Here is a 12,216-nt window from a genome sequence, read left to right as displayed (position 1 = left end):
GAACATATGAATTCAACAATGTTTGCCATCCAATCAGCAAGTTCTGTAATATTTACTATCATCCCAAGTTCCCTAGAGCTTGAATTGGAATTTAACAATGTTCAGTTTGTGACCCCTTAATGTTATTCTATGTATTATCAAGTAAAGGGAATAAAAACTAAAGATACTCACCAAGAATAACACACACTTGCAGTTTGCAGCTGCTGCGTTAGGTAAGTCGTACAGAGAATAAAGGCTGTGTGATCCTGACCCTCAGATTCCAGATTACATATGATGTCTAGCACTTCCTTGCAGTCCAATTTTGCAATCTATCAAAAATGAGATGGCCGAGTCAAAAAGAAAATGGTGACTTTCCTGAACAAGTTTGGCACAAATTGAAGCTTCTTTATAACATTTACAACAGGTCCCAAATCTTAAGCTGGTTAGCAAGGCAAAATCCAACATAAGCTAATTCTTTGAGGTTTTTGAGCATGAATGTGTTAGACAAGAAGGAAAGGGGTTCCATGGGGCAGGCAGGGCATAGTTGAGATACTAGAAATAAATCCCCCTCCCACCATCCCTTTCCCAAAGAATTAATTTTTGGGGGGTTGTTGTTTTCTTAGTTTGGAATTTTGAATCCAAACCTGTGATTTCACTGGTACAGAGAACTCTTGGTGAGGAAAATCTCACCAATGCAGAATGACACTTGTTTTGTAACTAATAGCCTTAGCAAGTTGCCTGGAGTACTGAGAGGTCAAGGAACTTGCTGGGCCACATAATCACTATGTAATCAGAGGCAGAACTTAAGTCCAGGATATTTTGCCTCCAAGGATGGCTTTTTACTAACTACATACAATGGCTACCTTTGATTTTTAATATGGTTCTTGGAACAAATCATATTATGTTTGAAGAGGGTTCCTCTCTTTCCTCCTTTGTAGTTTATTCAAAAGATTACTGTAGTTATAAACATAGGAACAAAAAACCTCTGGCTTAATGCTATTACTGCTCTCAGCTGAGCTAGCCTGGGACCTTTTAGAAGTGTTGCTTAGAGTACAAACAACAATAAGGTAATAACCTGATTTACTTGGCACCACTGGGGAATGCAGTGTTCTGGGTAAGTTAAGTTTCCAGATTATTAAAAGTTAATTTCTTTAAATACAAAACCTTTTCATTTTTTAACTGTTTGATGGTGGGTGTAATATAACTTCTCTAAGTGACTAGGGCCAAGCCTTGGTAACTTTATAATATAGCCTCATTATTTAATATGTCTAAAGTATATTTACAATATAAAGCTGGTGACATCACCATTTCTAATATAAAGTACCTAGAAGATTTACTTAAAAGTAGTGTGGCATAAGGGACAGAGAATTCACTCAGGAAAATGTGTCCCAGCTCTGGCAAATATTGATTTTGAGTCTCTGAGGACAGTAATTAAGATTTTCAATCTCTCTTTTTTATCTCAACTCTGCAAGTGGCAAGAATAACTGCTAATCTGCACAGGTGAAGGGATTTTCTTCCCCAGGGAGTTCCCTACAAAAAAAGAAATCACAGGCAATACAGCACAGTGGAAAATAGCACTGGTTCCAGAGTCAGAGGACCCAGATTTACAGCCCACTTCAGCTCCTGCCTACCTGTGTGACACTGGGCAATTCACCCAACCTCTCTGCGCTGCAGAGTCCTCATCTGTAAAATGAGAAGTATGACCCTTCTGGATCTGGGATCTATTATGTGGGTTCCAATCCCAGCTCTATGACCTTGGGCAATTCTTGAACTTGTTGAACTGTACAGGAGCTGGCCTTACTTACCTCACAAAGCTGCTGTTAAGGCATTTTCATCAGATGCCTTCAAGGCACAAAGTAAACACTTTAATAAATACTTGATTGACTGATGAGATGTTTGATATGGTAGTGCTTTGTAAACCCTAGAGGGCTAAGCCTAGGGGAGAGCTGTTACAGAAAAGAACCATATCCTCAGCTTCTAATCACTATTCTGCTCTCTGGCCCCCACTGGGTTTTCCAGACTGTACATTCTGTAAGACTAGCAAGGCTGCTGCTTCTCCACCCCCCCAATTCTCCCACTGCTTTTTATTTTTTTAAATGTCGCTCAAAAGTTAATTTCTCTTAAGTACAATGTTGTAAAATCACTAATGCTATTGGAAAGCATCTAGATAGATGACTTTGGAGAGTGTTTTTTTTTTAAATTGTGACCTTCTGTCTTTAATTTGTGGCATTTTTCCCCCCACTTAAAATTCCTCTGTAACACAACTACTACTACTTTTGTGTAACCTGCCACCTCAAGTAAAGGGTCAGGGTGAAAGGTAAAAGGAAGGGTAAGAGCTAGGACTCCAACTGTCCATCAAAATTGAGGTAATCCAGCCGTGATTCTGCTGGACTCAAATCAGGAACCAAGGGATCATGTTATGAGTCACACGGCAAGTTCCTGACTGCTCTTCTGGGGATCCCAACACAACTGGTATATGAATGGATGAATTTTCCCTTAATGGTTGGGTCCTGACTTGGGATATTAGGGGAATATCTAGATATTTCCACAGGAGCTGCTCCTGGAAGGAGGTCCAGATGACTTTTGTAGGAAACATGGGCTCATGAAAATAGTGACATGAGCTTGTTCTTGATGCTTGTGATGATGCCACCCTTAGTGGCAGTTTCTATGAAGTCCCTGAGGTGAATGAATAATGTGGGGAAAATTTTATTACATAGTTTAAAATTAGCCTTTTGGGATAAAACCAGACCTTATTTAGAGACCAGATTTGCTTAAGTCAGACCACCTAGTTTATATTGACACCCAAAATCTATGGACAGATTTAAAAACTGATGCGAGGAATCTCCAATTTCTTGAGATACAAATTTTAATCAACTTATATTGTATCTGCAAACTTCCTTCCATGATACCCAGTCAGACAACTGTTTCTTTGCTGCTTTGTTTGATTTCATGGAATGTGTAACTCATTAAAGGTTTGGGGGGGAAGAGTCCCTTTTCAGCTCTCCAAACTTCTTTGTAAAACTTTTTCAGTTCTGTATAATAATAGATCAAGAGTGACTAGGTTGAGGGGAACTAAACCATTTAAAAAACTCTAGTATTATCCTTTCTCTCCAGTTAAAGCCCAAGAAAGAAAAAAAAAATTATCTTTAATTTGAAAGGAACTCAAAAAATTGGTCCTGGATTTAAGTGAGAAAATGCACTGAGCACTGTGAACTTTCTGATGGGCTCAGAAGTCTTGCTGAAAATGTTGATAAGAAAAACAAGGACAGGTTGATAAAAGGGTGCAGGATGTTACCAATGCCTTACATTTTGAATGGTGTTTTAGACTAAGATCAGAATAACTGCTAAATTGTATTGGTAAAGGAGAATATTCTTACCTGAGAGCTTACTACAACAATAAAATCACAAATCTGGAGCAAAAAAAATTAAGACAAAAATCTGTAGATGGATACCTTCCAGTTTAAAAACCAGTGCCTAATTAAAATACTAACAAAGCTAAAACAAGCAAAATGGGTGGCACCTCAAAGGGAAAATGACATTCTCAATATCTACAGACTCAATTTGTAAAATTACCTCAATATCACATCTGAGAGAACTTGCACACTGCTTATTCAACTTGCCCAAAGTCACAGTGCTAGTCAGTGGCAGACCCAGGTCTTCTGACTTCTAACCAGTGCTCAGTCTACATGACTTTAAAATATGTTGCTATAATCAGCAAGATTTTAACTTAAGCAGAGAATCAAATTTAATTAACCACATGAAGAAATTTAAATTCATAAAGTGAACCATGTGGCAGGGGATCAAAAAATTTTTTCAATCAAAGGCAACACATAGAAGGAAGGAAGCAATATTTGAGTTTTAAGACCCAAAGATACAATGATGGCTCAGTTTAGCTTCCAAAGACAGAATATATTACACCATGAAGATGTCATTTTTAATGAGACTCTGGATCAAATTTATGGCTCGATGGACTAGGAAGATTAAAAGCAATGCCCATCAAACACTGGCCAAAGAATGAAATGGACACTACCATGCTAGGACAAACAGCTGTTCCACAGCAAACCCAGCCAACACTTCATGCAGGGAGAAAGCTAGAGTTCAGAAAGCTGACAGGGGCTACAATATAATATCTCAAAGACAGTCTACTAGAACATTATAAAGATATATGACTGAGAACACTAAGTAAAAAAGAGTTGTGGATTGAAATCTGAATTAGCCCACCACATATTATCAAGTGGTTTCAAGGAATCATAATTTCCAGTGAAAGAACATCTAACTGACTAATTTCAGCATTACAGTAATTTTCAAAACATAAAGGTGAGATTTTGGTCATAATGGATTAAAGACATTGCTGAGAAATGGTGTTGGTTGGGCCTGTTTTATGCGGGGATATGACTGCATCCTATTGGTCCGAATAAAGGCTGCCCCAAACCACATGCCATAGCCCTGAAATGCAATCTTTCATAAAGAAGAAAATGCGTTAATAAAATTATTTTCCCAATTCTAATCTATTTTGGAGAATAGTACCAAGATGCCCAAATTTCATCACATGTTTTTGTGGCTGAAGAGGAGAACACCATAGACAGGTTGTTCTTATTTGTCTTTATCCCACTTTTGGCAGTCCCTTGGCCAGTTACAAAGATTAAAAAACACCATTCCTCTATGGGAATCCATTCCCTGGTCTACTTAACTATTATGTGATACTGAACTCCATAATAAAGCACCTCAGCAACAGCTTTGGGGTCATCCATCCACCTCATTATACTAAAGGCCAAGCCAGGGGATAAAGTATGTATTCTGAGAGAAGGGGAACACACTGCTGAGATCTCCTGTCACTGCCCAACTAGTAGTTCTACAAACTCAAGAATGTACACAGGAAGGAATGAGGGATCACAGACCATAGGCTATAGAACCTGTAGTCAAATTCATCTCTAAAGACAAGGTCAATGATATTAATTCTACTCCAGCTGACGTTTGTATAGTGCTTTAAGGATTGCAACGCACTTCACATACATTGTCATCTGATGCAATGTGTAAGCGGGAGGGATCTGCCTCCCTTACCTTGCAGTGTCAGCAGCAGGGGCGTCTGGCACAGGCTTCTTCAGCAGGTGTGCGGGTCGGTGGGGAAGCTGTTGCTACTGCTTCTGCTGCTGCTAGGGAGACCAGCGAGGCTTAAGCTGTGCCTATGGTACTAAGAGTGCAATTATAAGGCTGCACTCACGTTTTATACAATCAGATCTGGGGAAAAAGCATGGCCTACATTCAGACCAATATGGTAATAAGAACCACCACTTTACTTTTCTCTAACACCTTATACTTTTCAAAGTGCTGTCATAAACATTACTTCATTTAGGTTTTGCAACTATGTGAAATTATTTTCACCATTTTGCTGCTCAAGAAACTAAGTTGGATTCTAAGTGAAAAATCAACGGCCTCATAACATAATGACAATTATTAACTCACATTATGGCCTTTCAAAATTTACAAAATGCTTTCCTTTCAGCAACCCTACATAATAGATAATGCAAACATTGTCATCCTCTTTTTTCTGATGAGGAAAGAATTTAAATGGCTTGCCCATGGTCTGATATTGGAAATGACAGAAACAGGATCCAAACTCACCTGTTCTAACTCAATTTCAGTCCTTTTTTTTTTTTTTTTTTTTTTGGGGGGGGGGATGTTTAACACTGTACTGCCACTGATTTAGCCACAAGAGATTAAAAGCAGTTATCTTGCCAGGTGATTTTCACAAATGAGTCTGAATTTTAAATGGGTGCATTATAAAGCTTTCTACATAACTGGCAGAAACATTTCATCAGATACATCCAAATAGGATGTGGGGGAGAAAAAAAAAAAAAAAAAAGCTGATTTAAGAATATAATTCCTACTTGGGAGAAGGGATGTCTGAATTCATTTGCTCTTAGCAAGTTGTTTAATTACTTCGGATAATTGTACCTCTAATAGCCAGACTGGCTACTTGTGTACAGTTTTTTGTTTTGTTTTTTTGGGGGGGACAAAACTCAAGACAACAATGTATTCAAGTATAAGCAAATCTGCATTAGTAAGGGGAAAACATACATCAACAAAATCATTACTTACAAATCCTTTTAGGTTCTATAATATCTACACTGGAAACATTTATGTAATAAGTAAAATGTGCTAAAATGAATGATGTCACGGATTCTTAGTTTCATCTGTGTAGATTGGTTGGAATCAACAATGAAAATCACAAAGCACCCAGACTTTCTCATCTCTTGTGATTGTTTCTTATATCCTTTCATAAATCTTCCCTATGTGTTGAACATCTTTCTCTTATCCTTACAATATTTTTCTGGACATTGGTCCCACACTGGCTCGTTCACATGTTCTCCCTCACTCTTGGTCATGTAGAGAAAATGGGAATAGACAACAAAAACTATGTCATATCAAATGAGGTGGTATGTTAAAGCACTTTGAAAAATGTAAGGTTAAATATAAAAATTCATGGTGGCACTTTTTATTATTTCCACTCTAAAATTCAGATTTCAGTCCATTGCTCCCATTCCCTAATAGGCCTACAATATAACTACTTTTTGCACTTTTAAACTCTATAGAGATGTGAAATACTATTACCTTCATCACTCTAAACTTATCTACTCTTTTAGACCCAGAATAAGTTTCTCTCTTTTTTGAAAGTCAGTTCCAGAAAGGAGGATGATTTCCTTCTCTAAAACCACAGGAATTGTCTATATCACTACACTTTTGGTGATAAATTTTATGCTGCTCATTAGAAAGGGCTCTTGCAATGTTGACTGATATCACTAACTTTTTTTTTTAAGTTAACGATGAAAATGTTATACTTTTAAGATTCATGGGTTACTTTCAACCAATCAGTAAAATTATACAAATGAACATTTACCATCAGACTAAGGATAATAAAATATTATTTTTAATATTTTAAATAAAAATATTAAATACTTGACATCACTAAAATTTACTTTCTTGTTTGATTAATGTTACTGGAAGTAAAGGACATAACTTCAATAAGAATGTAGGTAAAAGTTTTTAATACATAATTTGTCAAATATTTCAGATTTACTAACAACCATGTACTGTGCAATATCACGATTATATGAAGTTTTCTGATGTTCTCAGATGGCTCTGCACTTGCCAATTTTAAATATATCTTAATATATTGTAAATATTAAATATGCTTAATATACTGTAACAGCTATGGTACCGAAAGAGTACCAAAAAAACACCTTAGAAATTACTTGACAATGGAAAGAAATGGCTGCCAAAGGGAACATTGAATTAAAACTTCTTCATAAAAATCTTACAAAAAGATTTTTGATGGAGAATAAGGTTTTCTAGATGCTTCCCTTTTGAAGATGTCACTGGATCAAGCCCCACGAGGCTGCTAAAACTCCTAAAGAAGAGCTATAATCACTACAAGAAATTTGGTCTGTGCATTCCCACAGGAAAAACCAAATGGATGAAGAACGCTTGTTGCCCAGATTCCAATGTGCATTTGGATGGATCCTGTATGGAGTTTTTTAAATACTATATGGATCTCAGACATTCAGTAAAGATGAAAGAATTTAGTCCAAAGTTTAGTAGGAGGAAAAAAAAAAAAAAAAAAAAAAAGCAAGTTGGATTGTTTTCAGGAAACTGCAAAGTTTTTTGACCTCAGGAAAATAGAAGTTCATTTTAAAAATATTAACACAGAATTCAATTGCCTCCAAAGAACTAAAAATATTTATCACACAGAAGGCAATGAAAGGGTGAAGGGTCAAAGTAAGAGAAACAATGAGGAACTCCAAAGAATAGGAATAAAAAATATTAGTTACTACTACTAGAACTATATGGTAAGAGAAAATGGGTTAGTTACGTGGCAACAACCAAAGATGGCAGTTTTGAAGATGAGGAAGGAGAGAATTTCAGTCATGGAAGTGAGGTAAGGGGAAAGGGCAAAGAAAAAGGAGAAAGAGAGGAAACGAAATTTCTTGTTAAGAAAATAGTACGGAGGTCACTTTGGCTGGAATGAGCAACAAAACCAAATGGAAAAGACAGGCTAAAGCTAGATGGTGAAGGGCTTAAAATTTCAAACAAATGGAGTATGTGTTTTATCCTAAGGAACCGGGAGCCATTTGAAATTTCTTGAGCAGGAGACTAACATGCTATAACCTATGCTTTAAAATAGTAATTTAGCAGCTGTTCAGAAAGTTGACTACAGAAAGGGAAACCAATTTGAGAGTCATTGTAATTGCTGAGGTGAAATGCTGATGGGAGCTTAAACAAAAGCTGTATGAATAGAGAAGGTATCAGGATGGAAAGAGGTTGTAGAAGTATAAACACCAAGATTTGGCAATTAACTGGACATGTGGGTTGAAGGAGAAATTGAGGACAATGTTATTGTTTTAGACAGGGAAAAATGGTAGCGGCTCTTCAAAGAAAAAAGCAAGTTTGGTAATGTTGGATTTAGGGAAAAGAAAATGCATGACATATTTAAAAATCATGAAGTTCATGAGGTCAAGTGAGAAAACAAAGAAAAGAGAAGACGGCTAGAACACAAACCACATTTAGGAGTACTCAGCAAGGAGACTGAGAAGGAAGTCAGGTCAGAAGAGAACTAAGAGATAGGGATGTAAAGAAACCTCAGAGTAGGGAGTACAAAGGAAAAGAAGAGAGGCAACAGTATCAAATGAAGAGACCTGAATTAAAGAGAAACACTGAAAAAAATATCATCAGGATCTCTAACTCTACTCCCACTTTTTCCCTCTTTCCCTTCTCTCTCCCCCTACATCTTCAATTTGGACTTGGAGACATATTTCTTTTCAAAATATTTTTATAATCTTTATTTCTTGTCTATTTGGGGGTTAAGGGAGGGAAATAATATTTCCAGAAGCACTATTTTTTTTTCTGCTAACAAAATTGTAGGAGTGGACTGAATTCAAAATTAGAAAGAGAAAAGTAAATAATTGTACAAAAGGAAAAATGATGATTAAGTAACATAGACAGCTTCAGTTAACAATACCCAATCCTGGTTTTGTGTCTACCTCTCACACTAGACATAGGCCTATAGACATAGTATTAATGAGCCTTGGTTTCCCCATCTGTAAAAATGGGGATAAGACTTGTAAATAACTCATATCTTGTACTCGGTGGTACAAGAAGCTCAAATTATAATTAGCAAATCTCAAACCTGCTATGATGCCAGTTATCATATTGCTTTCCTCCCGGAAAACCTAGATCACTAGTTAATTTCCTAAAACATTACTTTTCTCATAATACTCTCTTGATCAAAAAGCTTAAATCATAAATGAATAAATCTTTTACCTACCAAAACTTAATTATGGATTTGGCACTCTAACTATGGTTACAGGGGCCAGAATAGGAGAACCGTTAAAAGAGTAAAAGCTGTTATTAGGGAATATTGCCAAAGATAATGAAATGGTCACAAGTGGACAAAGGTAAATATTAGGAAACAAAGAGTAGAATAGCAAATTTATATTCAGATTACTTTTGGCTTATTATCTATTAAAACCAGTAAGCATTATGATCAATGCTGATTAATGGCATAATTTCCTCCATAAAATCCCAAATGTCACTCCGTTGGAGAGAGAAAGAGAGGCAAGATTCATATTGCTACAGACTAGCAGAATCACAAATATGGCATAGCAAATGACTAATCCTTGGGGGGAAAAAAAATCAAAGGTACTCTCCAATTACCTGAGGCTTGATATGAAAAGCTTTCTTTTTTTTGGGGGGGGGGGGAGGGGGGAAGGGAGACAAGGCACACAATTAAAAAGCACAGAAGCATGCTTCAATTAGGAAGCCAGAAGCAAACTCAACACACCAAGAGCACCTGGCAGGCAAAATGCTCTAAAAGTTTGGATTCTGGGGATCTACACTGAGTGGACTGCTGAGCCCTGAAATTCTCAGAAGACTAGAGAAGAGATAATGTATTTTAGGAAGACAGTTTTGAAAAATAAATCATCAACGAATAGCTTTCATACCAGACATGAGGTTCAAAGCCAGCTTTCTGAACTCTATGTCCAGAATTCTTTCCACAACATGTGAAGAACTTATTGTTAAAACTACAAAGAGAATGTGTGGCCTCCTATTTATATTTCTTTTAGTTTCCAAACTGAATAAATGCTCACTGGTTCCTGTAGAGAATTGTGTTTCTATTTATCATTTATACCTGGAGACTGTGATTTTATCCCAAAGGGACCAAGACTGAGACTAGCTATGTTTGTCTATTTCTTTTTTAATACAGAACGTGTCTCTCTCCCTTTGAGTTACCCCATCCAATAGTAGCCACATCATACAACTAGATTTTCTCTAGTTTTTAAATGCATTTTTTTTTTGGAAGAAAAAAATTCTTTACCCTCATGGAAGACTTTCCCAAAAATGTGTTGTCATTTTCAAAACAAAAAGTAAATATACAGTAACTATATCCTAACCAAAGGGTCTGTGCTAATAAAGGATTGTCCTAAAAATTTAACCTTTCTCAGACCAGAATTTACTTCCCCAAATAAACAACGTTCTTATTTCTGTCAACAAAGGAGACTGTGCTTTGCTCCAGAATAAATTCTTCCTCTTTACTAGGTCAGCTTCCTATCAGCAAAGTATAATAGAAAGCACACTGGGCTTAGAGTCAGGTGAGCAAGGTCTGAGGACTAGCTCAATTGGGAAATGACAACTTCTTTGAACCTAGTTTCCTAGTATGTAAAATGGGAGTAATTCTTGCACTACCCTCCATCACTGTGCAATGAAGAAAGTTCCTTGAGACTAGTAAAAAAGCACTACAGAACAGAAGCTATTGTTATTCTCAGACTTGCAAGGACCCACCCTTATCAGAACAGTCTTTAGTGTTTTGGCTTCCAGCTGACTCAGTTAATTAATCTTAATTGTGCATCTATAGCTCAACAGACTCCCAGCAGAGGTTTCCTGTTCCATAAACCCATTATTGGGATACCCATAGGTGCCAACACACACTGCTTTATTCCCACCTGCTTGCATAACTCATCTACAGACCTCAGCTGCAGCTGTTAGTGAACTCTTCTTAGTTTGATAGCTCTTTTACTGTACAAAATCACTATTCTGAAATTTCAATTAATCTAAACATGGCAACTTCTAACATTTTATCAAAAACTTTCCTGCTGCCTTCAAAAAATAAAATGCAATTGGTTTAATGATCTAGGAAAAAAAAAGTTGGGGAATATTTGCTTAACAATGAACACAAACAAGTAAATACTACAGAAGTGATCACTATGGATTTAATCAAAATAAGGAAGCCATGTAGTACAGTCGTAAACACCCATACTGGAAGGCAAGGAAAAAAATTGGGAATGGGAGGGAAGGAGAGGATGGAAGAAAGAGCCCTCTTGAAGGGGAACTATGGATGAGGAACACTGCCAATAACATCACTGAGTTGGTTCTGCTTAACTGCATTTTTTTCCTCTTTTTATTTATATAAAGATTACCCTGATGGATAGGTGTTGGAGATGTAAGTGGAAATGAAGATAATGTTTAAAAAAAAGCTATCAATAAAATATAAAATATTTTATTTAAAATAAAAAACTCTCAAAATTGTCCTCTCCATTTTAAATACCGCCTTATCATGGAGGAATACATAAAAACAAAAGCCTCTAAAACTCTAAAGTACCTTCTCCCACCACACATTTTGCACATGCTGCCAAACTTAAAGCAATTCCACCAGAAAGATATATTCTTCTTAAAACCTTTCTTTGGGCTCCCTGCGTTAATAGCCTTCTTCACTTTGAACACCTTTCACAATTAGGATCCAGGGCAGCTAGGTGGCGCAGTGGATAGAGCACCAGCCTTGAATTCAGGAGGACCCGAGTTCAAATTTGATCTCAGACACTTAACACCAGCTGTGTGATCCTGGGCAAGCCATTTAACACCAGCCTCAGGAAAAAAAACAAACAAACAAACAAAAAAATTAGGATCCAACTGTACTTCAAACTGCTCCCTAGACTCTTTAAGTGGGTAGGCCAATTTTTTCTGCACATTCTGTAGACATAAAGGTAATCTTCATTGGTTCCTTTGCTTCCCTGGCAGTACTCATCCTAGGCTTCTTAAATACCCATGTTTCCATATGTTCTTTTAATGTTCAATTTCTGCTTGAGCAAAATTTCCAGCTCCTATTGTAAACTTGTTAGCAATACTTATAGCATACTCACCAATTCCAAACATCATAGAGGCAAGCTGCATAAATCTACAACATTC

The 12,216-nt window shown here is 36.7% G+C and overlaps 1 protein-coding gene across 4 annotated transcripts in view; it reads right to left on the bottom strand.

Annotated features, from left to right (window-relative positions):
- The window catches only part of RLF (RLF zinc finger), a 90,632-nt gene that overhangs the window by 23,435 nt on the left and 54,981 nt on the right, over positions 1–12,216 (bottom strand). For 2 of the 4 annotated variants that reach the window (XM_074305254.1, XM_074305253.1), the window contains exon 6: positions 172–308. The exons of 1 other annotated variant lie outside the window; for it this stretch is intronic. In XM_074305254.1, coding sequence (XP_074161355.1) covers positions 172–308 — 137 coding nt within the window. Of the gene's footprint in view, positions 1–171; positions 309–5,040; positions 5,218–12,216 lie in introns of those variants that run through there. One more of the 4 variants, XR_012488506.1, reaches the window with a different exon arrangement.

This window comes from Sminthopsis crassicaudata, chromosome 3, assembly GCF_048593235.1.
Source record: "Sminthopsis crassicaudata isolate SCR6 chromosome 3, ASM4859323v1, whole genome shotgun sequence".
NCBI classification, from domain to species: domain Eukaryota; kingdom Metazoa; phylum Chordata; class Mammalia; order Dasyuromorphia; family Dasyuridae; genus Sminthopsis; species Sminthopsis crassicaudata.
Note: the sequence above shows the minus strand (reverse complement) of the source record. Positions and strands in the feature narration are given on the sequence as shown.